Source organism: Lampris incognitus, chromosome 14, assembly GCF_029633865.1.
Source record: "Lampris incognitus isolate fLamInc1 chromosome 14, fLamInc1.hap2, whole genome shotgun sequence".
Classification (NCBI taxonomy): domain Eukaryota; kingdom Metazoa; phylum Chordata; class Actinopteri; order Lampriformes; family Lampridae; genus Lampris; species Lampris incognitus.
This window is the reverse complement of record NC_079224.1, coordinates 20205113-20231727: the sequence shown is the minus strand read 5'-3', so window position 1 is coordinate 20231727 and position 26615 is coordinate 20205113. Positions and strand designations below refer to the sequence as shown.

The window sequence follows — 26615 nt, the reverse complement described above, 5'->3', positions numbered from 1 at the left end:
GAGTTGATTGTAGGCAGCTACATAAGACGCTCTTTCCATTGCGATTTGCTCCACATCAATAACATCTGTTCAAAATAATGCTGATTTGGATAACCTTTTCCAGCGACTCGTTTGTTACATGGAAGCGGCTGGGTTAATGGTCCCGTCATGATACAAATAACTCTATTTGGAACAGAGCGACTATATATGAGTAGCTTGTCTGGACCGTAATAAAATCAACATGTTACTTTCTCTTACTTCTACCATTACTCCTTTCACCCCCCCCCTTTTCCATGCTTGTATTTTCATTTATCTGCTCATCTTTTCGTCCATTATCCGTCCACTCATGCACAACTTACCATCCCTTCCCATCACACAGGGGGCTACAGTAAAAAGGGATGAGTCCACGGGTGCTATCGTTGTGGCAAGGATTATGAGAGGAGGTGCCGCGGACAGGAGTGGTAGGCTTACGTCTTCTAAATTATGGCAATCCCAAACCTGCACTAACTGTAAATGATGTTTGTTATTCCATAATTGTCTAAGGTAAAATAGTGACCATTCAAGTAAATCTTATGTTGATTTCCTTTTACACGACATTTCTAGGTCTCATTCATGAAGGAGACGAACTGAAGGAGGTCAATGGAATCTCACTGGAGCACAAGAAGCCAGAGGAGATGCTCCCACTTCTTGTTGGTGTTAACCATTGATTTCCTGTCTTTTGTTGTTTTCCTGTGTTTTTCTTTCTTCCCTTTTCTTCCTTTCTTCACGAACCTTGTTCAGGTATGTTGTTGTTCTCATGTCAGGCTCGATCTCATGGCGAAGTTACTTTCAAAGTGATTCCTGCTTTCACCAAGGAGGAGCCACTCGCACAGAGGAAGAAGGTACCAACCATAAGATACATCATGTGAATACTACACGAGGCGTAGTATTCACCTCTGTGGCATACAAATTCTTGAAATCGCTAACATCAAGTGTGTTCTGGTCATTCTTCGATAGCTTTTTGTGTTCCCTCTTCATCGATTTGCCTAAAATACTAATGCAGTATTCCAGCAGGGGCAAAATGATTCAATCAACGATTTTTGTTTCTTACGCAGTTGTTTGTGCGGCCTCTTTTCAACTATGAACCCGAGGAAGATCCCGCTGTCCCCTGTAAGGACGCAGCACTCGCGTTTAAGAAGGGCGATGTCATCCAGATTGTCAGCACAGAGGATGACACTTGGTGGCAGGCCCGACACTATGGAAATGGACCTAACCGGGCAGGGCTCATCCCCTCGCAACAGCTACATGAGAGGTTGAGCTCCACAGTTGGCTTCAATGCCAACTTCCCCCCTCATGACCTGCCAAAACACAGTCAAATAATTCCTGAAGGGGGGCGTCTGGGTGGCGTGGTGGTCTATTCTGCTGCCTACCAACACGGGGATCACCGGTTCAAATCCCCGTGTTACCTCCAGCTTGGTCGGGCGTCCCTACAGACACAATTGGCCATGTCTGCAGGTGGGAAGCCGGATGTGGGTATGTGTCCTGGTCGCTGCACTAGCGCCTCCTCTGGTAGGCCGGGGTGCCTGTTTAGGGGGAGGAGGAACTGGGGGGGGGGGGGGGATAGCGTGATCCTCCCATGTGCTACATCCCCCTGGCGAAACTCCTCACTGTCAGGTGAAAAGAAGCGGCTGGCGACTCCACATGTATCGCAGGAAGCATGTGGTAGTCTGCAGCCCTCCCCAGATTGGCAGAGGGGGGTGGAGCAGCGACCGCGACGGCTCAGAAAATAAAGTAATTGGCCAAGTACAATTGGGGAGAAAAGGGGGGAAAAATCCTGAAGGATATCTCGATTATATGTCGATTCAGTGCAGGTTGGGAGAGAATCCCTCACTGCTTTCTGATTTTCTTACAGGAGAGTTGCCCTGCAGCGACCTAGAGCCTTGTTCAAACCACGACAAGTCAAACCAGCGGGTATGTAACCAGCAAACAGCTCTGCACACAATTCCACACCTGTGAAGAATTGAGAAAAAAAACTCATTTAACACTTGCCAATAAAATATATCAAAGCTCCTTCAGATCAAAGGTGAGGGGTGAAAGGTCACACCTGAGGGCCACGGTCAAGGTTGAGGCTATGGGTGAGCTGCACCTACCCTCTTCTGTACTCAGTTGTCTTTGTTTCCTCCACATGCTTTGCAGATGATCAGGAAGGTACTGTAGAGAAGCTTGAATGTATCTCAGTGTGTCATACATTCTTCTGAATATGTTTTCCCCTTTGGGGTTCATGGTTACGATATTCCAAGAAATAGAAAAGATTTTCTCTTGCTAACGCTTAATTGCTCAACACTCATTACCTGGTATTCCAAAACGTGCAGATTCCAGGTTCCTTTCTCCAAAAGGTAACTGTATTGTTAAGGACAGAGATTAGGACTGTTAACTTCGATGCTTGTCTGAATTGTGCTTTGCAAAACAAAGTATATATTTTTCAAATTGCAAACACCGATCCTAAATTAGACCGTTATTAGTCATTTTTCTGTTTAGACGAAACTCCATGGCTGACGTCCTGAAATTTGGGTCAGAACATGTGCTTATACTCTAAGTATGAAATTTCATAGCAATGAATATGTCATCCTCTTGTGGTTTCTATCAACTTTTTTCTTGCTCTTTCTTCTCTCTCTTGCTCTTTTTCCAGTCATGGAGGATGCAGACTATGGAGCTTTAACAGGAATCCATGTTGGTGAGAAGCTCCCCCCCCCCCCCAAACCTTTCAGGCACTGGAAAAGGAACCCACCTCTCTCAGTATGACGCAGACCTGCAAGGAAAAAACAAAAATAAATTCTGAGGCCTTGTTTTATTTACAAACCAGGTCAAACGGCTTAATTTCGTGTTTCAGAAGGCGGTTGAATGAGCAAGAAAATGGTCGAGTCACGTCCTGTTTATTTGTATAGCCCTCACAGCTGCAGTCTCAAAGAGCTGTACATGCTCACAGTAAAAGCACAGTAAAGCATACCCCTTTGTTCTTGGATGAGGGAAAACTCCACAAGAAAAACGTTCACAAAAAAAAGGGGGGGAACTTCAGGAATAGCATCAAAAGGAGGGATCCCTCTTCCAGGACGAACAGATGTGACATTCTATCATATCCAACAGCAAACAACAAGATTTTTAACCACTAATTCCCCCCATCTCTCCTGATATTATGAAATACGCAGTTTGTGCTTGTGTGTGTGTGTGTGTGGCACAGTAGATTTATATGGTTATGTGTAAGGCCTTTGTGCATGTGGGACATAAGGTGAAGTACAGATGTCGCTTTACATCACCTCTGTTCTATGAATCATTTGCATTCAATAACAAGTGTGTCTCAGGAGTCTGGTCTCCAAACCATTATTGATCACTCAGTAGATGCCATACAACTGGTTACCAGCCTACTTATTGGCAAGAGGCATAGGTGACATTAGCCCCTCATAAACGGTACAGCAATGGAATGCTGTTAGCTGATCGCTAGCTTAGTTAAAGTAGCCTACTTATTCCCCTGCAGTATTCAAAATATGCTCGTACGTCACGAGCACTTAACAGTTCTGTCCTTTGGATAGAATTTGCTTGTAAAAGCGAAGACTTGGGGGCGGCACGGTGGCACAGTGGTTAGCGCGGTCACCTCAGAGCAAGAAGGTCCTGGGTTCAAGCCCCGAGGTAGTCCAACCTTGGGGGTCGTCCTGGGTCGTCCTCTTTGTGGAGTTTGCACGTTTTCCCCGTGTCTGTGTGGGGTTTCCTCCGGGTGCTCCGGTTTCCTCCAACAGTCCAAAGACATGTAGGTCAGGTGAATCAGCCGTACTAAATTGTCCCTAGGTGTGAATGTATGTGTGTGTGCTTGTTGTCCCTGTAATGTCCTGGCGGCCTGTCTAGGGTGTCTCCCCACCTGTCACCCAATGACTGCTGGGATAGGCTCCAACATTCCTGTGACCCTGAGAGCAGGATAAGCGGTTTGGATAATGGATGGATGGATGGATAACATGCTTGAAGAGAGGCTGTTAGCAAACACTGGTAGTTGCCTCACACCGGCACCTCACACCAGCCCACGTGTACTGGAATATGTGGAAGGGTCATTTCACATATTTCTGACATTACGGGTTTAAGTGGTGTTCATGACCAAAGACACGTGGTATCCCATTTATTTCTCTGCCTCCCATCCTCGCTTTGAGCCTTCACCTCTCATTCGGTAACATGCACACTGCCTATTAACACAGAAATATCATCATAATATTGTAAAACACATACAGAGAGTTCGTGGTTAGTTGATAATAAAAGCAGGACTTTTTTCCAGTCCGTTTTTTCAGTCTTGCTTATAATAATGTCGCATGTCTCTCATTTTTAATACGAGGGAGTGTCTGCCAGATTTTCTCTTGACTGAGAATTAACTTAGTATGTTGTTTTTTCCCTTATCTAATTTCCCTCTTGGAAATAGCTGTCCCATTTTTCCGCTTTTCTCTGAATCTGTTACCTGCAAATGGAGACCAGGTCAAATCATCAGTCTGAATCATTGATCGGGAATTTATCAACAGTTCTGAAATCATTGCGAGCAGTGCCCTGTTCTTTGCAACGGAGCAGTTAGGGGGAAATAGACAGCTATGCTTACATGCTGAAATTACAGCTGACGTCAAAGCAGCCCTGGCACCATCATTTAGCAGCAGCTAACATCATCAACATAGAGAGAGCATGCCAAACTGGGCCAAACCACACTTGCATGGCAGACACTGGCTGTCAGAAAGCCTGCAAGCCAAGCACGACAGACTGGCCTGGAAGGCTCACTTCCCAACTTGTCATCTCTGGAGACTCAGTCAACGGAGAGGATCGCTGCTCAAATAGTTAGAGCAGTCTGATGGCTGACATCAGTCACAGACCAACAATGTCGATGGTTTCTTGAATAAATGCCTCGGTGCTTTCTTTCTGACACGTTCCCACCACGGATTTCTCTCAAATTGTTGTCATGGAATCTTGTTGTCATCAGGTTTTCGTTGTTGCTTTTTAAGACGGCCGAGTTAAGTTCAGCTTCAGTTCTCCCGCTCTTGATCTGAGAGTTGGCTAAGGTTTTTAACCCAGAGACAAAATATGAAGTGATTGGTGAGTTTGGAACCATGCATTGTAATCAACCTTGATGCAACAAGTAGGCAATAGCTTTTTATGTCCTATGTGATCTTTGTCTGCCTTGTAATGATCATATTCATCTCCTGGATCACCAACTTGCCATGGTGGACAAGCTTGTGTGTACTAATGATCCCAAGATCTATGCCTTTCGGAGCTTGGCTCCTGGTAGGGTCACCCAAGGCGGACAGCTCAAGTGGGAGGTTCCAGACCGAAGCACAATCCAACAAAGACCTCAACGGAGGAACTGGTGGAAGATGTCTCCAGGTCCCAACGGCAGTGAAGGCGGATGAAGGCTGCAACAGAGGGTGGTCCCCAATCGTCTTGGTTCTCCATGCCATTGGATTCTGCCCCCCCCCCGCCAAGGACCGCGTGGTGGCTACAGGTGCATCAGCCACTCCACGTAAAAAGCTGTCACGTGCAGGTCATACTCGACCTCAAGTGACCACCAATGATGATGAATAATCATATTATCTCAAAACTGTCTCAAACCAAATTGAATCAAATTAAGAATTTTTGATGAAATTTACCTCCTTTTGCTTGCAGCCTATTAGGTTTGAAAAGTACAAATATCAGGTGGCTGGGCAAATTACCTTGTTACACCACGCAGTTACACACACACACACACACACACACACACACACACACACACACACACACACACACACACACACACACACACACACAAATTCATACATTCTTTTCTTTTTTTTCCCTTTTTCTCCCAATTGTACTTGGCCAATTACCCCACTCTTCCGAGCCGTCCCGGTCAATCCTCCACCCCCTCTGTCGATCCGGGGAGGGCTGCAGACTACCACATGCCTCCTCCAGTACATGTGGAGTTGCCAGCTGCTTCTTTTCCCCTGACAGTGAAGAGTTTCGCCAGGGAGACGTAGCGCGTGGGAGGATCACGCTATTCCCCCATTCCCCCTCCCTCCTAAACAGGCGCCCGACTGACCAGAGGAGGTGCTAGTGCAGCGACCAGGACACATACCCACATCCGGCTTCCCACCCGCAAACACAGCCAATTGTGTCTATAGGGACGCCCAACCAAGCCGGGGGTAGCACAGAGAGTCGAACCGGAGATCCTTGTGTTGGCAGGCAACGGAATAGACCGCCACGCCACCTGGACGCCCCTAAATTCATACATTCTAACATATATATTTTTCAATCATAGCTGGTTTAAGAAGGAGTTTCCGACTGGGCAGACGGGGAAGTTGGAGCAGAGATGCCCAGTGCAGGGGCAGGAGTGATGGAGCAGATGGCCTACCTCATATCCCAACTTATATGGAGGTAGTCCCCTACCGCAGAACTCCTAAGGACAGCCACCGCCTGGTCCTCTTGGTTGGTAAGTGTGACTGAAACAGGGGTTCATGTGAACCACAACATGAATCTTGCATAAAATAGACAGTTTCTAATACTATGTTGTGGGGTTGATGAGCTAAACATCTCACAAAACCGTTCATCTGCTGCATATGCACTACTAGGTAACTGCAATTCAACTTGTTGCATGCAGAGCGTCAGCATAAATGGTATCATAAACAGCCAAATGGAAGATGGTACATATACGTGCAATGTGGTAAAATACGATCTCATCTGATTTGTCCTTCTGCCCACTTGAAATTTCTGTTTTCTAGTCCACCCAACAAACGAGATAGCCTAAACCCATTCAATAAAAAAAGACAATGTCGAGACTCTCATTCATGCACTGATGAAGATTGATGAGTCCGGTGCAAGAACAATCTTTTCCCATCAAACTCAAGTAAACACTGTCAGAAGACCATAAGTCAGAATATATTGTGCTCTCTAAAGTTACTAAGGAGCCCACCCCTACACCGAGTTTACTGCCAATAGTGCAGGCCTGCTCTTTGTAGCGGTGAGCTGTATCTCTCCCGGGGGAATCCGACATCGGGCCCCGCCGAAGGTCTTTTTAATGTCCTTTTACAATACAACTACAGTATAGGTATTCTGTCCACGAAGACAAATAGTTGACTGAGGACAGTGGGAGGAGGAGGAGGAGAAGCACGTTCGACGGGGAGCTGGGCAGGAATCGATGAGGTGCAAAACAAAAGCGGCAATACGGAGCAGATAAATGATCGATGAATGGAGGGAATGGGATGAGTGGATTGCGAATAAGATCCCTGATAATGTCAGCCAAGTGCTCCATCATCGAACTGGAACAGTTAAGACAGCTTGGATTTAGGTTTAGACCTCTTTAATTGAGTTGGTACTTGTCCCAACTCTGGTTTTTGTTTTACTGTCTGCTGTAAAGACGCTTCATTTACCCAAGTTCATCAGCAAGAATATAAACCTTATTGGCAATAAGGTTTATAGACAGGAAAACCAAACCTGGGATAGCTATAACAGGACAAAGTGGATCACGGTTAACTAATTTGGACGTTTAATGTATTTTTTCTGCATTCCATACCCATTTTCAGTAAAACAATAGACTGTTATGCCCCGGGAAACTGAGGGCCGGTCGCTGCCAACCACTGTAATCCTAAAAGATCCTGTAACTTTTGAAAAAGGGCAGGCAGGGGAAAAGTATCCATGTTGGGCTGTGATGCTCCTCTCCACTGCTTCATAGCAGCTGTGAAAGACATTAGCGATGTAAGAGAGGGCAGTCTATGAACTTGATATTTTGTACTGTATTAAGGTCATGCAACGCAGTGATGGAAAAGGCAGGTATGTCAGGAATCCTACTTTGAGACAACACTCCATTTGAGCCTGATGCAATCTGGGGCCGGGCTTGCATTGCTGATGTTGATACTGACCTTTAAAGAAAATCCCAGATGCTGCGTGCGTGCATGTGTGTGTGCATTTTATATGAATGTATATGTATTTGTTTTTGTTGTTTTTCTGTGCCTTGTGTGTGTGTGTGTGTGTGTGTGTGTGTGTGTGTGTGTAGTTGGGTGGGTGGGTATGTGCCTGTGCTTCATCTCCTTTCATCATACACTCGTAGTGACACTGATACTTTGTGGTTTGGTGGATGTCACATTGAAATGTAATGCTATGGATTTTCCAGAAGGTACTGAAGCTTTGACAGAGAGACAGAGATGGAGATTTTCTAAATTTGAAGGGGAAGAAAGGATGGGGTAGCATAGACAGACTGAAATCAATATGGAATTTGAGCTCTGTCTGCATCTCCCTCTTCATCTCTCCTAATGTCACTGTATCCTTTTACTACAGCTCTCTCCCTCTCTCTGTGTGTGTCTCTCTCTGTCTCTCTCTGTCGTTCCTATCTCTCTGTCTTGGACCCATTCTCAGTATTTCTTGATGTCTCTCTTTTTTCCCCCTTACACTTCCTTTCTTTTTTTCTTCCCGTCTGATGGCAATGACAGATGTCAGCAGAATCAAAGCTAGTTCATGTCAGGCTTGTCAACAGGAGAACATTAGCACACATCAGGACCCAGTGTTTTATTTAAGTTTTGTTTTTTTTTGTCTCAAGGGCCCAGTGGTGTTGGTGTTAGTGAGCTGAAGAGGAGGCTCCTGATCTCTGACCGCGACATATATGGTGTCACCACACCATGTGAGTGAGATACAACTTGGAAATAATGTCTCAACGACACTGGCTTTCATTCCTGTCAACTGCATACTAAATAGTTCCTTGTCTCTTGTACATCATCCCCAGTCTGACTCCCTTGTCTCTCTCTCTCTCTTTCTGTCTCGTTCTCTCCTACTCAGACACCACGCGTGAGAGGAGAAAGCAAGAGAAGGACGGGTTGGACTATCATTTTGTCCCGCAGCACATCTTCGAAGAGGGCATCCTCATTCATAGGTACATGTTCATGAGCCTTCCATGGTGATCTGACACAATTTCGGCCCAACGGTCTATTTTTCCCTCTCTCTTTCCCTTCCCGTCTTTGTCTTCTGGCTGTGTCTCTCTCAATCTCTCTCTCTTCAGGTTTGTGGAGTATGGGAAGTATAGAGGACACTTCTATGGAACAAGCCGGGATTCAATTGAGGAGGTGACAGCGGAGGGCAAGGTCTGCCTTCTGGATGTTCACCCAAATGTGAGTAGTCCAGTCACAGTCATGGGGTCAATTAACTGTGGAATATCCTTTGCAATTCATTGAGCCAGTCAGTCTTTCTGCTTCCCCCAATACCCTGTCCTTTGTTTATTCGTACCACAGACGATAAAAAATTTGTATAGATGGGAGTTCAAACCGTATGTGGTGTTTGTGAAACCCCCACGCATCGAGGAGCTGCGCCTCACCAGAAGGAGAGCCAAGGTTACCTGTAATGAAGCGGTCCCGAATCCTGCAAGGATGTTTTCAGTAAGTCAAAATCTTTTTCTTTTTCTCCCCCTCATTCCCCCCCCCCCAATTGTATCTGGCCCCCACTCTTCCGAGCCTTCCTGGTCACTGCTCCAGCCCCTCTGCCGATCCGGGGAGGGCTGCAGACTACCACATGCCTCCTCCGATACATGCGGAGTCGCAAGCCATTTCTTTTCACCTGACAGTGTGGAGTTTCACCAGGGGGACGTGGTGCATGGGAGGATCATACTATTCCCCCCAGTTCCCTCTCCCCCGTGAACAGGTGCCCCGACTGACCAGAGGAGGCGCTATTGCAGTGACCAGGACACATACCCACATCTGGCTTTCCACTTGCAGACACGGCCAATTGTGTCTGTAGGGGCGCCTGACCAAGCCGGAGGTAACACGGGGATTCGAACTGGGATCCCTGTGTTGGTAGGCAATGGAATAGACCGCTACACTACCTGGACACCCCAGTAAGGCAAAATCTGTCACACACACACACACACACACACACACACACACACACACACACACACACACACACACACACACACACACACGAGTATACTTCAGGCGGGTATCATCTGTGGAGTCAGGTAGTAGTTACATGTCTTGTAACACACACAGAGTAGGGTTCAGTAGTAAGAGGTCAAAATCTTGCCTAGAACGTGCTCATCCCCACATACACATGCCTACACACACACACACACACACACACACACACACACACACACACACACACACACACACACACACACACACACATGGTTGACCCTATGACTTGCAGATGACATTTTAGCGACCAGTGATTTCATGGGGAGTTGAAAGGTGCCTGCAGTGCTTGTTCCATATGCGTGACATGTAAGGACACATAGGTGAGCACAAGCACATCGTGTCCAGTGGGTGGCAAGTTATTGAAGGACTGTGATGGTTAAGAAATGAAGGAAGGAGAAAATAAAATGCAAGAATCATAGAACTGATATTTCTTCTTAGCCTGGTGGTAGATAGTTGATTTTGTGAATGGTACATATAATTAGTTAGTTAGTTAATTAGTTACTGGCTTCTATGTTTATTTGTGTGTGTGTGTGTGTGTGTGTGTGTGTGTGTGTGTGTGTGTGTGTGTGTGTGTGTGTGTGTGCGTGCGCACGATTGAATGAGCATGCATGTCAATGGTAGGTGCGTATCGTTTGCCTGTGAGTTTTACAAAACTCCCATCTGTGTTCGCATTTGCTGGTTGACCCTGCGTGCCCTTATTAAAAAATAGAAGGTCATACACCTGTGACCAGCTCCAAGCACTAAAGCCTCAACAGAGTGCAGACATATTTCTATGGGGCTGGACCTATAAACCTCACTACCGCTGGTGTGAAAAGGCCTCTTGTCCTTTGCTTTCGGTGTGTAACGCCGGCCGCTGTGTTTCGCCTTGCTTAATTGGGTGGAATGTTCTGGGGCTCTGTTTCATATCCTTTCAGTTACACTCTTGATTAGTCCAAACCAGCTTCTAAGAGTCTGTCAAATGCCTAGCCTTCAAATAACTCCGGATCGGCCATGGCAGACATGTCTCGTTCAAAGCCAGCATCTCCGCTGTCTGAAGAACCTGACCAGGTGTCAACCAGGGCTGAGCCTCACAACCTGGCCCAGGCTGACCGGAGGCAACCGTGCACTCTGAACCCCGTCATTAATGGATGGGAGTGTAAATGTTCGGCTATAGGAGGAATTGTTTTGCATAGCATTTTCTTTGACTGCATAAAGTTTGTCGCTTTTCCAAAGAAAATGCTTGGGAGAGGAATGAAAATGAAAATGTCAGACATCTGCCAGCTGCTTTGCTTTGCACTTCTCCCACCGTGGTGCTAAAACAAAGTGTTGATTTGATGTTCAAAACAATTGCTCACTGTTGTCAAATTGCACTCATTTTCAGTTAGAAGGCAAACTAATGGGGCGCCTATAGCGTAGCAGTCTATTCTGTTGCCTACCAACACAGGGATCGCCGGTTCGAATCTTCATGTTACCTCCGGCTTGGTTGGGCGTCCCCACAGACACAATTGGCCGTGTCTGCGGGTGGGGAGCTGGATGTAGGTATGTGTCCTAGTCACTGCACTAGTGCCTTCTCTGGTCAGTCGGGGCGCCTATTCAGGGGGGAGGGGGAACTGGGGGGAATAGCGTGGTCCTCCCCCCGCGCTACGTCCCCCTGGTGAAACTCCTCACTGTCCGGTGACAAGAAGCGGCTGGCGACTCCACGTGTCGGAGGAGGCATGTAGTAGTCTGCAGCCCTCCCTGGATCGGCAGAGGGGATGGAGCAGAGATCGGGACAGCTCAGAAGAGTGGGGTAATTGGCCAAGTACAATTGGAAGAAAAAGGGGGGGAAATCCAAAAAAAAGAGAAGGCAAACTAATGGAGACACAAAACAAATCATGCAATGCCAAGGTTTATCAGATAAGTTAAGATAAGTTAAAGATGTACTTTATTGATCACCGTGGGGAACCTCATCCTCTGCATTTAACCCATCCCAATACAAACACTGGAAACAGTGGGCAGCCGAGTCTTATCCGAGTCTGGCAGAAGAGATGTAATGGAGCCAAGGTATGGCGTCCCCTTAACAACTCTTCATTTGATCTAATCATATGTTTTTCATTCACAGGCGGAGGATTTTGAGGACATGATTGCCTCGGCTGAAACCATGGAGAGCCGATATGGCCACTTGTTTGAAAAGGTTGTTGTCAATGGTGATATTGCCATCGCATTCAGAGAGCTGAAGGCAGACCTGGAGAAGATCAGAGGTGCGGAGGTGCAGTGGATTCCTGCAGACTGGATCCGCTCGTCATCAACCAAAGTACACAGATCTTGAGATGGCCTTGCGGGCTGGATTTGAACCCGTGCGGAGACCAAAGCGCTTACAGGACAGTATGCCAGCCATTAAAAACAAAGGAAATTCCTCTTTGGTTGAAGGAAGTTGTTTCTTCTACTTACCATTCCGTCATTTCTGTGCCAACTAGCGATATGGATTTTAGTGGTTGATAAAAAAAAAAAAGACTGATAAAATGTTTATTCTACATACAGGGTATTATATGTAAGATATGAACACAGTAATATGCGAAATACTAGCAGCCTTTCTACTTGTACTTCGACATAATTTAAATTTTGCTTTTCTGAAATTCCAATCTCAAACTGGACAAATGTGTTCATGGAATTCCTTGTGTGTAGTTTTGGCTAATCTGCCAAACAGAAACCCGGTCATCCTGTCTCTCAATCTGTCTCAGCGCCAATTTATCTGTTGGCATTTGGCTGAAATAAAGGCCGACTCGGAAGATGAAGCAAAAAAGAAATCTCTCCAGAACTTGTGGCCACATGCAGCTCTTCCCTGCCAAGTTACAAACATCAGCATGTAATTATTCTGACAGCTGCTGCACTTCAATTAACTGTAATGTACACCAGAGAAATATTATTAGCAGGCCTGGCAGTCAGGAGGACACTCGACTACTCACTGTGCAAAACACGGACACAAATAAGATAACGGTCAATTGAAAGCCCCCACCCACCCCTGAGTAAAAACAGCCAATAAGTCTGTTTTTACTTTTCAACTTTTCAAGATGGCGATGTTTTCAGCCCTTACTATCCGATGGTTCTTAAATGCCACTTTTCTGAACAGTCATAGATAAAGACGTGAGGTTTTATGTTCTTTTTCTAAAATACATTTATTGCAGAATTACATATACAAGATATTTTCTCAAAAATAACGCCTGCTTCACAGTGCATTTTTTTTCCCTTTTTAGGAATATAAACATAAAGGGAGAAAAAACAAAACACACCCACACATGAAAATGAATTGAGGATACGAGCATGATACGTCCACCTAACAATAACAAAAGCAATTTTATCTATCCATCCAATATCCAAGCCGCTTATCCAAATTCAGGTCACAGGATGCTGGAGCCTATCCCAGCAATGATTGGGCAGCAGGTGGGGAGACACCCTGGACAGGCTGCCAGTCCATCACAGGGCCAACACATTCACACCTAGGGACACTTTAGTACGGCCAATTCACCTGACCTACATGTCTTTGGACTGTGGGAGGAAACCGGAGCACCCGGAGGAAACCCACACAGACATGGGGAGAACATGCGAACTCCACACAGAGGACGACCCGCGATCCCCCCCCCCCCCCCCCCCAAGGTTGGACACCTCCGGGGTTTGAACCCAGGACCTTCATGTTTCTTGCTTCCTTCTTGCAATTCCATGAATAATAATGATTAATACAGATAAAAAAACAATAATACAAAAAAGGGTCAAAATGTACACACTCTGACCTTGACTTTGATGCACACCTGTGCACACACACACTTCAATACACATTTACACTCATATATCTCTCTGCCATACCCCCCTCCCTCCAAACACACACACACAGCCTTGCTCACCAATTTGTCCCCATATACAATTTCTTATCCATGCGCAGATGTCTCCAAAATGCATTGAAATAGCATTTCTGCTATTTCATGTGCTGTTTTCCTCTCATTTTTGCACAGATGGTATGTTGGATTTTAGCCAGTTTCCAGTTATTTGCTTCCATCATGGCTGAAATTCTTGATATTCTATCCAAATAGCTATCTAACTTCTGAACTTATTTCAAGTGGTGCAATACCCAAGACAATGTGATCTGGCTCTTTCATGGTAATTTGAAAAGTTCTAGATATATCTTGTCAAGAATTTTGTCCTGGAAAGATCTCAATTTTGGAAAAAAATTAAAGTGAGGTTATGTGTTCGTCGTACTACATTCATCTACATATAGGGGGACGTCCTTCCCTGTTTTGCATATGGCGGTTTGTCGAGTGTGGAAGGAGTGTTAATGTGTCCGTGTCCTGTTTGGGAGGAAAGGAGAGCTGAGGGATGCGGTGGGAGGCGAATGCGTTCCTGGGGATTTGGGTCCTCGTAGGCTGAATTAGAGAGAGTTACGACTGGACGTAAAAGTGTACTGCAAAGGCATGTGGCGACTCATCATCATGAATTAGGCAGAGTAGATGATCGAATTTATGGAGCGCACTGTTAAATCACATGTTAAAGATGACTGAGGTATTGTTTTACGCTGGTAGTAGGAACAGGCCTATCATCAGGCCAAAGGTCAAACAACAGATGACGATGATCTGAAGATGGCAATGCGGTGGCGGAGCAGCTGTCTTCGTGTACAGGGATGCTAATGGAGGGTAGATGGCGCTTTTATCCATCTTGGTTACCGTAACGTGCTTGCTGGGATTTCAGGGCAACACTTCCAAGTTTCTCTGCCCGCCCGTCTCTGCCAGGTTTGAAGCACGATCGCAGCCAAGCATGGCAGTATAATTTCATCACACTGCTGAGAATCTGCAGGCACCCTCTGAGATCATAACGACGCCGTTAAAGACACCGGAGCGATCCAATGAAAACCCTCCGCTTTATGTTCACTGCAGCTCCCACTTCAAACATAACACACAAGTATGATGTCAATTGGTCCCGGATAATTTGGCTCAATCGTGTAGCCGTCTACATGAAGAATGGGGAAATAAATGTCTGACTTGAAACCCTATCTTTGTCTGTAATGTCTATGAGATTCATAACTTATTAACCACCAAAACAGTAAAACACATGCTTAAAGTATATGGCTCCAAATTACCCCTGTTGAAAATGGCAGTGATGTTCCTCTTACAATAAGTGCAATTTTTATATTTATTACAGAATACAATGGCTTGTGAAAGGTTTTTTCATATTTTCTATATTTACACTTATAGAAGCACATAACACTAGAGAAAGCTCTTACATTATCCAAACCTTCCTATTAAAACATACCAAACTGTCCCAGTTAAACAAAAAAGTGCAAACATAGGCAAACAGAAGGCCATATGCATGCGTGCGCGCACACACACACACACACACACACACACACACACACACACACACACACACACATGAATACAATTACACAGGATAGAATCTTTCCAATTGTTTTGGTCTCTTTACTTGGGCCTTTGGAAATGCGCACAATCTGTGAGTTTCTAAACGCACACAAACACACAAACACAAGAAACGGTGCCAAAACATCCACTGAAAGTGTTTTCTTTGCGGGTCTCCAGACTGGTGAACGGAGGTGTGTCCCTGCCTTATATCAACAGTTAAGCCAGTAAACACATCACAGAGGGCCTCGCAGTAAATGGTCTGTGGTACCATGTAGCATTCTGGTGGCGTGGAATGTTAGCATGCGATTTACTGCACCTAACGGGGATGCTGCTGGTCCATGTGTTTTTCAGCTTTGAAAACCATTGAAACTAAACCCCCTTCTAATGTGGGTGAACTATGAACAGAGAGCAGAGTTGAACAGCACTTTAACAAATCAAAATATCCATACTGAGTACGAGCTACGTAGACTTTTAGCTGTATCCTTCATAAGGGTGAATTGTGTTAAATTGTACTGGTGCAAGGTCATCTAAATGCCTTGATGCATGCTCAATAACACAGGTGAGACCATCAAAGAAGGTTGAATCAGTTCATCTGGATACAATGTTTATTGACAGATACATTTCATCAACGTATCTGTCAATAAACATTGTATCCAGATGAACTGATTCAACCTTCTTTGATCATCTGAACGCCTTTTTTTTAATCACACAGGAAGTGTCAGTTATATCACATATTCTACTGATTGTGGCAAATACACAACAAATGTTCGACTTTGTGATATGGTATTTACATCAGCCATTAAAACACAACAAACTGTCTTGTTTTGGGGGGATTTTTTGATATATGTGGCATAAAGCCGAAGTTGGACTTGCGAGATTCACCCTGGGCACTTTGCCTGTACGTTGTCATAGTCTACAGTTACACTAACAAGAAAGCTAAAGCTGCTGTCAGGCCCACTTTTAATCATTGTTTGTAGTCTCTGTTACTTAATGCTCCTCTTAAATGTGGACCAAAGTTGACAAACATATGTATTATCTAGGATTTCCCTCGCTGGCTCACTGTGCAGGCATAGGAAAAAAACCATATATGGCCTCACTTGCTCACAGTATCTTTCTGTCTTCCCTCTCTTTCTTTCTCCTTTCCTACCTATCTCTCCCGCGTTCTCTCACTCACGGGCGCATACACACAGACACAAAAATATTTGATGAACCATATTCATCATGCAACACTGCTCACACTGCCCACCAATTTCATGTTTTTCCATTGTTTGTGTTGATTCATTATTGGGCAATTTGTACTTAAATCTATCTGAACTCGGCAGGATTCACGGGCTAACACAGAACAGCGTTCCGTGGTTTTTCTGGTATTAAGAACCATGTCATTACACCCATAAATTTCCAGAATCCCTTGGTAAAACGTATACTATTATTTGCTGACCTGACTTTTAGTAAGACCGCAAAATCCATGAACTTGATATGCCTCATGAAGAAAATATGAAGGCATGTCAGATTACTTAACCAGGATAATGGCTACTCTCTCAGTGCACACATACACCCAACAAAAACTAATTAATAAATTTGATGACCACATCTGCTGATATTCTTATACATGATACGTTCCTCAAAGCACTGCTGCTCCACAAACTTTTCACTTTTCTTCACTGCACAGGGCTCTCCCGAGATGTCATTGGATGGTTATACAACCAATAGGCAACGGGGAAGCAGGTTATTTGAACTCCCCTCCAAGAGCTGCACGGCTAAACCAGACATTCTCATATTTTGTAGACGTAATTGTCTAATCGGTAACCTCAGGATTTGCGGGTATCTGTTCAACAGACCTGTTCAAGGGCGCTCTTCTGAACCTGGAAAGCCCTAAGAGCAAAGTGAATCTGATATATTTTGAAGTCATCCGAGTAATCCTTCTACCAGCTCTGTGACGGAGGAGATGGGAACCTGCTTCATCCATGTACATATGGAAATCTTTTGGTGCACCTGTTGATTGGTGTGAAAGAATGAACGAGGTTGCTATGATGAAGTCAGATCATCATCTTCATCTAGAGGACGACGGGAGGGCGTTGGAGAGATGCAGAATGGACTGTGAGATGAAAGCTCATGAAAAAAGCAGTTTAACAGATGAGCAGAATTCAGACTTGATGCCATGCAAGGACACAACTGCCAACAGCTCCCCTGTCAAATACAAAAGATATGGGTACGTCCTCTGATTTTGGTGCTATGTTTTTTGATTGCTTGATTACCTATTAATCAGATTATATTTTGCGTTAGGACATATTTATATCTGTGTGATAATGCAATTATTATTCTAAGTTATATGGTAAATTGAAATAATGTAATCACTTCAAATATGTCATTAATTTGCAGCAATGCTATCGCCATATGGTTAAATAATTTTGGCTCTTAATCAAGTGGATTGAATGGTGTTAATTGGTCTACATCGCAATAACAACTTTTGCCACTGATTAATGGCCAAACTAATGATAAATTGCTAATTAGCATAGCTACTAAAATATTTCAATGTGAAACAATCAATAGAGGTGGACACAAAGTTGTAAATAAGTGACAAAAATAGTCCACAAATCTTGTCTGATGTAACTTTTAAAAAAAAACCAAACAAACAAAAAAAAAACGAAAGTCATAAAATCATGACATGTAAATATGCCCAGTAGGAGGGATTGTGGGTAGACTTAGTTAACATAGGTGACATCTGACTGCTCCAGGTCTCGTTTGGATGGGGTCAAAGTTCGCCACAAGAGACAGACGCTACAGGACATGGCGCGCCCACTGAAACATTGGCTTTACAAACACAGGGACAACCCCTATCCCACCAAGACTGAGAAGGTCCTGCTAGCCCTAGGCTCACACATGACACTTGTACAGGTGAGATGAGCTCATGTAATGAATACTAAGAGAGGCAGGGAATGACTGACTGATAAATCTGATCAACGCCAGCATGCATGGCTGGGGAGTCTGTGGTTGATCCTTACTCATAGATTTACTGACCAGTTGACCAACAAACCGACTGACAAACTGACAGATTGGCACTCTAAAAAGAATATGCACATCTTTCATAAAGACCACTGCAATTACCTTGGCTCAGAAGACATTGCATGCTGTCCTGAAAGAATGGCTGTCTGTGCAGGTATCGAATTGGTTTGCAAATGCCCGGCGGAGGCTGAAGAACACAGTGAGGCAGCCAGACCTCAGCTGGGCCCTGAGGATCAAACTCTACAACAGATACATCCAAGGCAACGCTGAGCGACTCAGTGTGTGCAGTGATGATTCCAACTCAGAGGGTAAGAGGCTTGATATCCAAACAGTGGGTTATATGACATGAAGTTGATTACTCCTGTTACCTCTTTCTACTTTGTTAGGTAGTAAACAGCTGAGAATGGCAAACAAAAATGTGGGTTATCTTGCAACATATGGCCACCATGTTAGCCGAATAATGTGTTTAACACGGATTTATCTATGAGCATGCAGGTAACTTGACACGTCACATTCTGAATCCCAGAAAAGTTGAATCAGTTCATCTGTCCAAATGATCTAATTCAACATTTCTAGGATTTCTACACCTGGATTATTGAGCACGCATCGAGACATTACGTTCTGAATCAGGAATTGTCATACAGTGCATAATCAACCATGTTAGCTTCCAGTCAATGCAATTGTGTCTCCTTTTTTTAACCAATGCAGATGAAGAGTGTCCTCTACAAACTCCTGTCAGCCATTCAGACTTCAGCAGGTCATCTTCCCACAAGGGTGTCCTCCAGACGCAAGGAAACATCCTCACCAGGGCCAACTCCACCAACAGCGATGACGGTGTTTCACCACCCTCCAAATACAAGAGCAGTTTACTCAATAGATATCTGAATGACAACTTGCGGCATGTGATGGCAGCAAGCTCGCATAACATCAGCCCATCCCACAAGAGGAGGAGCCACTCAGAGTCATTCAGCTCTAACGAATGCGATGAAGATGTGGTCTCTCCGGCATCTTCGTCTGAAACAGACACCAACTTTGTCTACCACATGGGTAAGAGATATCAGCTTTCCTAAATTTTGTCCAGGGTCATGACAGTTCACTCTCTGTAGCTGATTTCCCCAAACAACTCTACCACATGTCACCCATAAAAAAAAAATCGTAGCCTCCATCACTGGACATAAAAACTACAATCCTGAAGATGTACATGCTAACAAATGTAATTTTGGAGCTCTCTATCTCTGGGGAATCTAAGACAACATCTTATCCACAAATTCAGAAATCATGAATGCTTTTGCAGTTGCTCCTTTTAATGGTTACTGTCAGGTAAGACTTTCCCCAGAAAAATAATGGGGCACATAGTATTTTATGTCTACACCACAGAAGCCAAGGTAGGCAGTGAGGAGATTGAAGAAGGAACAAAATTGCTGCAGCTGACAAGCAGATATGGCAAACCAAGCTGATAGAAGAACCTTTACCAACAGATGGGGCGTCCGGGTGGCGTGGCGGTCTATTCCGTTGCCTACCAACAGGGGGATCGCTGGTTCGAATCCCCATGTTACCTCCAGCTTGGTCGGGCGCCCCTACAGACACAATTGGCTGTGTCTACAGGTGGGAAGCCAGATGTGGGTATGTGTTGCTATACTAGCGCCTCCTCTGGTCATTTGGGGCGCCTGTTCAGGGGGAAGGGGAACTGGGGGAAATAACTTGATCCTCCCGCACTCTACGTCCCTCTGGCGAAACTCCTCACTGTCAGGTGAAAAGAAGCAGCTGGCCACTCCACATGTTGGGGAGGAGGCATGTGGTAGTCTGCAGCCCCTGCCCCCCAGATCGGCAGAGGGGGTGCAGCAGCGACCAGGACGGCTTGGAAGAATGGGGTAATTGGCCAAGTACAAATCCGAGAAAAAGGGGAGAACCCCCCCCCAAAAGAAAATTAATCGATAACTAAAACTCAGATTAAACCATCTTTTTCCGTTGGATTAGGGGGATGTGCTGACACAACAGCACACATGGCTCTGTTTCATTTCAAATGGATCTCTGAGACTGGAGGTGGTCAAACACCAGTACAGTTACCAATATCACCATAGGTGTCAGTAAGTTAAACATAAGCAACAGGATTCAGGATTGTGCCTTTAAAGCGATACGCTGAAAAGGTGAAAATGATCACACAACACATTTTCAGCTATGTTTTACTAAAATGGTAGTCAGGGTCATCAAACATCCTTCCATGAAGCCTCCTAAAAATGCATACGGTATCAAATATCATGTTCAGTGTCATATCATGCCAACAAAATGTCAAACATAACAGTACAGTAAGGTTGCACAGAGTCAAGGGGCAACCAAGGGAGATGAAAAGGATGGCATCTCCTTTGTTGCTTAAAAATATTAAAAGCATTCTTCTTTTTAGCCACAGATTTATGTTTAACATGAGGGGAAATGACAATTTAATGACCCAACAAACCCTTTGTTAAATTTGAACATACAACTGTGTATAGTAAAACAAGAATTGAATGCACATTAACTCCCATATGGCTCCTCTGAGGACCCTGACTCTTATAAATCTTTGGCCTTCAGCTGAAAGTCGGCAGCTTGCAGAGATTCGGTTAAAGTTACAGCAAATTTAGAGTGGAATTTTGACACCCAGGTGTCCTTTAAGACCTGCAGGGAACTCAGCATGTGAAGTTATGTTGACAGGCCTCAAATCTGCTGAGGTACAAGAGCCAAAGCCTTTACAAACACATTACTAATAAGGACTCATGCAGATGCTGAAAGCCCTCATTTTAAAATTGGATCGGGCTTGAGCTGGCTGCCGCTATGCACCGCAAATATGATTTCCATATTGCAGATTGTGCCATTTGTTCCGCTCCAGTCTCTTGCCATGGTGAAAATGGTGGAAATGTCCACAGTCTGCCGCAAGGACAATTACAGAATGTCTGAGTCTTTATCCTTCCCAGGGTGAGAAGTGGAGACCTCTGCCAAACGTAGAAACAGAGTGCCATGCCACTAAAACAGCGAAGAAACCTTTGCGAGTGACTGTCAAATTTGTCACTGAGATTCATAGTGAAACAGCGCAGAGTAAGCTTGCTGACATCCATTTTGCTTTTCCCTCTGCAGGTGGCCTTATTCGAGTCTTTTCCAATAGGGCGCCATATCGCCCAAAACAAGTTTCAAAAATTAAACCAATTTATTCATCTAACCGGAAGGATCACTATCAAAATAAAGGAATGGAATGGTTGTTTTTATCTATTTTATTCTTTTCAAACGTGTTGGGTTGTTTTTTATTTTTTCTTTCCATAGTCTGCTCTTTCAAGTTTGTTTCTTTTTTTCCCTCTCTGGGCATTTTGGAATGTCTCAGCTCTCAACACAAGCTTTTTGGGAAGTGTTGCTGAACTGAAATGCTTGTGCAACATTTTAATGTATCCCTGCTGGTCACATTATGGATGTTTGTAACTCGCTACGGTTCCTCTGTGGAGATGAAGTGGAAAGTCAAGCTGCCAGATCCATGACGAGCACTAACACCATTAACACGTTTATACTCGACCCAGGAGTAGGCCGTAATAGCCACTACACCTACATGGGGTAGACTAATAATAATAATGCTACTTTAAGGCCTTTTGCAACATGTCATTCATAATCTTAGTGGAAATAAATGTCAGTTGGAGTTGTACATGCATGGATGTTACTGAACGGACAGGTAACATGAGTGAACATGACAACGAAGATTGCAGGGATCGTGAGATGCGGTCGTCACATTAAGTTCAGGATAAAGGCTTAGAGACTCATAAATGTGACTGGAATCATGTTTTATTGGACACACGGTGAAGAAAAATTGATCTTGATGCATACCTTGTGCCGTTTTCCATGCATTTTGTTTCGTATGAAAACATACATGCTGGGAGGGGAGCCCCTTGCTCTGAAATACCTCACATGAGGAAGTCTTGTCCACATAGAGGAAATGAAGCGGTCCAATGTTTTCTCAAAATACAGCTATTTTCCAGCGTGGATCACGGTGACACACCCTGGTGAGGTTGACATAAAGTCATCACCTTTGGGAGATGAGCAAGTCTGAGGACTTGGGAGAACACCCAGGACCTTAATGAACTCATATGGACATAAAATGACATGAAGCAGGATTTATGATAGCAGCAGAGAGATGAACCCAATTCTATGGTGCATGACTTCACTGACAGATGAAACCAAGGGCAATACGTTAGTGGCAGTTTCGTGTTCAAGGAGCATAATTAGCGGTATAGGATGCTGAAAAACGAAATTGTTGAAGGTATGTTTTGTCATGAAACTGTGATACCTGCCCCACATATCCATACATGGTGTTATCGAGGAACCAAATTCATTAGGTTTCCTCCAATGGTTGCTCGTGGTCCATGTGCAAAATTTGAGACTTGCCGGTGGTAAGGCAAATGTATTTTTTCGCTGGTAATAAATACAACATAAGACTTACTTTCCTTGGCGAGACATGCAATGGCTAAAGACAAAAATGCTCAGGGACGTTCAGTAGCAAAAAGTAAAAGTGGCCAAATGATTTATTATCAAGACTTAAGTTTCTCTTGGCTCAAGCTTGCCAGAAGAAATCAGACACAGTGATGATTCAGACTGTTAGCATTGAAAGGCAGCATTTTGTGTGCTCTAAAGTTGGCTTCTATTTCCCCCTCTCTATTTCTCCCCAAGGTAAAAAAACAGCCTTTGACCAGCTTAAGTCTGCTCAGTTTAAGAAAACATTCTAAAGTCAAGATGAAAATTAACTTTCTGGATAACAATGTACTGAAATGATTTTTTATTTATGTGTGTGTGTGTGTGTGTGTGTGTGTGTGTGTGTATGTGTGTGGGGTGTGTGTGACAGGAGTTACTCATTATAACTCACGTCAACCTGCATTCAAAAGAGCCAGTTTCCTCTCGTAATGCTCAGAAAAGCAGCATTGATGGTAAACCCACATGATAAACTAATAATACCCAATGGACTAAATGATTCTTATTCATTATAATGGAAATGTATTTAAACTACCACAGTTAGTGGTATCAGCATTATGTAATTTTTCACAAGCATGGCAAGAAGGAAGGAAAAAGAGAAAAAGACGAAATTAATAAAAGAGAAATAAATTCATAGGCGAGTCTTTGGTTATATTTCGGGTTGTTTATCGCATAAAGATAACCAACTGAAGGTCATACAGAAGCTTTCCACCTACACTTTAACATGGCTGTGACAGGGGGAAACTGACGCATCTAATTAATTAGATTATGTAGTATATAGTATGTAGTATAGTACTAGTATGTAGTAGTATGTTGTATGTAGATTATGTAGTAGATTATGTGTTGGCCCTTTGATGTCCTGGCGGCCTGTCCAGGGTGTCTTCCTGCCTACCGCCCAATGACTGCTGGGATAGGCTCCAGCATCCTGCAACCTGAATTCAGATAAGCGGCTTGGATAATGGATGGATGAATGGATGGATGGATATAGTAACAAAAGCCATATCTAACAAAAACCATTCCCTCTCGTAGATAAAGTGGAATTAAAGTGGAATCTGTGATGCCTGATGTTTCGTGTCAAGACAAACAGTTGATTTAAAGGGGGAGCATAAAGGAGGAAGGAAAAAGGAGGATGGTTTTAACTGTTGTTTGCTGTTTTTATTCTACTATGTGTAAGGTGACCTTGGTTCTCCACAGTGACTGCAAAAAACTAAAATGTATTAGGATTAGTATTGTAAACAAACTTTGTGAACTAACTTTATGGGTATTTTTTAGGCGACCGTGGCTCAGGAGGTAGAGCAGGGTTGCCGGTTCGATCCCCGGCTCCCCCTTGAAAAAAGGCCAAGATGTCCTTGAGCAGGTCACCTAACTGCCCCCAATGAGCTGGTTGTCACCTTGCATTGTTGACACCACCATCGCTGTATGAGTGTGTGTGTGTGTGTGGGGGGGGGGGTTGAATGTGAGGCACTCACTGATTGTAATGCGTGGCTTTGAGTGGCTGTTGTAGCTAGAAAAGCACAATATAAATGCAATCCATTTACCATTTACTTGGACAGACCCGAAAAAAAGGCATCTGCCTGCATGACATGACACAGATTCTGAATTTTTCCATCTCGAACACTCAAGGGAAACATAATTGCATTTGTTTTGGCCCCAGTCTCTAACAGCAGCCAGACTGGAGCACTTTCCTGAGTTAAGCCTCTCTGGCACAGTAAAACACACCCAGAGAGACGTACACACAGGTTCACACATACAGACAAACAAGCACATGCAGGCACACAACGTCCATCATATTTGGACTCGCAGATACATGTATAACACACCTATGTATGCAGATGCACATATACACACACAAACAAATGTACACACATACATGCACGCACACATATATACAAGTGTTCACACATACATATATTCGGGCTCATATAAACATGCACACACACACCAACAATTATACCTGTGTGCAAGTGTCCAACCACGTATACAAACACAAACAGACAGATGTCAAACCCATGTAAGAACTCAGTGCAATTACTTAAGCTTGAGCGTTGTTCTTCAAAGACATGTTCTGTTAAGCTATGTTCTGTAAATGTGTCCACGTGAACTTGAGTGGTCAAAAAATGTCAAATAAGTCACTGCAAAATTAGCTGAGCGTTCCTCTCCTCTCTTTCACAGACTCAGCAGACTATGCCTCATCAAAATGTGATAAGTAAGTGAGATGATTTATTGCTGTGCACACTTTTCATCTTCTATTTCCCCCCTTCAGTGTAAAGCACTTTGGGTGTCAAGATAAAGTGCTATATGAATGTAATCCATTATCATTATTATCATCATTATTATTAGTCTGAAAATATAATACTAATAACACTATTCATACTAATGATATTAATAACATGACAATACTTCACATCTCTTGATCGCTTCCCTTTATGTCCTGGGATACCATCTTTAGTTAAAGAAAATTTACTGACTTACCTACCAAAAATATGATATCAAAGAAAACACACAGCTTCTATTCTTATTTCCCCAGATCACTCCCAAACTGACTTTCAGGCTGCTGCATTTGGACAAGAGGTGCAATGATTTTCAGTGACACTCTATAGACACGGTTTGTCTCCTTTCATCGTGGGCTGTGTTTGGTCTGATTCACAGAGGCCAGCAACAGGACAGAGGCCAGCAGGGGAGAGAGGACCAGGACTGGAGAGAGATCCATGCTGCCATGGCTCTAACCAACTTGGCCCAGGGTCAGCGCTGCACCACAGAACAGAGCTGCATAAGAGTGTCCACTGCCGCCGCTCCTGGGCGGCTCTGCAACAGAGGACCAGCTTCAACCACACGGACCACTATCTTGAGTAAGATCTGCACCACAGGACCCATCACTACAACAAGGCAGAGCTGCTCTGTGAAGCCTTTTCTGAGTGTGAATGGCTCCACCTTGGGGCCCACCCTCACCAGCCGCATTATCCAGAAGTCTTCTCACATCTCAGAGATCAAGACTGTCAAGGTTCCCTTGTGCAGGCAGTCAGTATGAGGCTCTACTCTGTTGGCAAGCTCTATTCCAGATGTGAGACTGGCCAGTACAAGCCTTGCGATTCGTCTGGTCCATCTGTGATCATAGTTTTGTAACATTGATAAGTAATCCTTCTCAACTTAATGTTTTTTTTTATTGTTGATTTTATACATGAAACTTTTTTCCTGCTCCTCTCTGTTGCAAGTTAAATTAAATGACATGAGACTGGAATATCATCCAATGCTAAGTTTTCACATCGTTTCATATTTGAATAAGCTTTTTTTGTAAAACCTTTTGTAAAAGCTGTTGACTAGTTAGTTGTATTCTTTCCATTCTTGGGCCTCAATGACTGGATAGTGCATAGTTCATTTTGATGTTGCTTACATTTTTTTTCATCAGATTTAACTTATATCCGAAAGAAATGACATACTGATTTTCTGTGTTTGCCAGTTCAAGATAAGCGTCATCTGATATCAGCAGAAAAATGTGAGTCTATGAGACATTATGGACCAAACCTCACACTAGCCATATACCCTCTAATGATACAAAATGGGTCTCTTGAAAACTCCATCTTAAAATCATCATCTTCTTTTCTTCTTTGTCCTCTGCATCTTCCTCAGTCATGCCAACCACCTGCATGTCCTCCCTCACCACATCCATGAACCTCCTCTTTGGCCTCCCTCTTTTCCTCTTCCCTGGCAGCTCCATCTTCAGCATCCTTCTCCCAATATATCCAGCATCTCTCCTCCGCATATGTCCAAAACATCTCAATCTTGCATCTCTTGCTTTCCCTCCAAACCATCCAACCCTCTAATATGTATACTCATTCGCAATCCTGTTCATTTTCATCACTCCCAA

The 26615-nt window shown here is 44.1% G+C and overlaps 2 protein-coding genes across 2 annotated transcripts in view; both read left to right on the top strand.

Moving 5' to 3' along the window:
• LOC130124365 (MAGUK p55 subfamily member 7-like) overlaps positions 1-12354 on the top strand; it is a 39296-nt gene extending 26942 nt beyond the window's left edge. The window contains exons 7-19 of the mRNA XM_056293821.1: positions 359-440; positions 583-668; positions 783-860; positions 1074-1270; positions 1871-1929; positions 2648-2754; positions 5125-5476; positions 6269-6439; positions 8540-8620; positions 8776-8869; positions 8996-9104; positions 9225-9368; positions 11986-12354. Of these exons, the coding sequence (XP_056149796.1) occupies positions 359-440; positions 583-668; positions 783-860; positions 1074-1270; positions 1871-1929; positions 2648-2754; positions 5125-5476; positions 6269-6439; positions 8540-8620; positions 8776-8869; positions 8996-9104; positions 9225-9368; positions 11986-12192 (1767 nt within the window). The 3' untranslated portion in view covers positions 12193-12354. The remainder of the gene's footprint in view (positions 1-358; positions 441-582; positions 669-782; positions 861-1073; positions 1271-1870; positions 1930-2647; positions 2755-5124; positions 5477-6268; positions 6440-8539; positions 8621-8775; positions 8870-8995; positions 9105-9224; positions 9369-11985) is intronic.
• Positions 12355-17280: 4926 nt separating this feature from the next.
• LOC130124364 (homeobox protein Mohawk-like) lies at positions 17281-25778 on the top strand. Its single transcript, XM_056293820.1, has 6 exons — positions 17281-17477; positions 18004-18163; positions 18426-18579; positions 18980-19318; positions 24923-24956; positions 25400-25778. Exons 1-6 carry the CDS (start codon positions 17281-17283, stop codon positions 25776-25778), a joined length of 1263 nt encoding a protein of 420 aa, XP_056149795.1.
• The last annotated feature ends 837 nt before the right edge of the window (positions 25779-26615 follow it).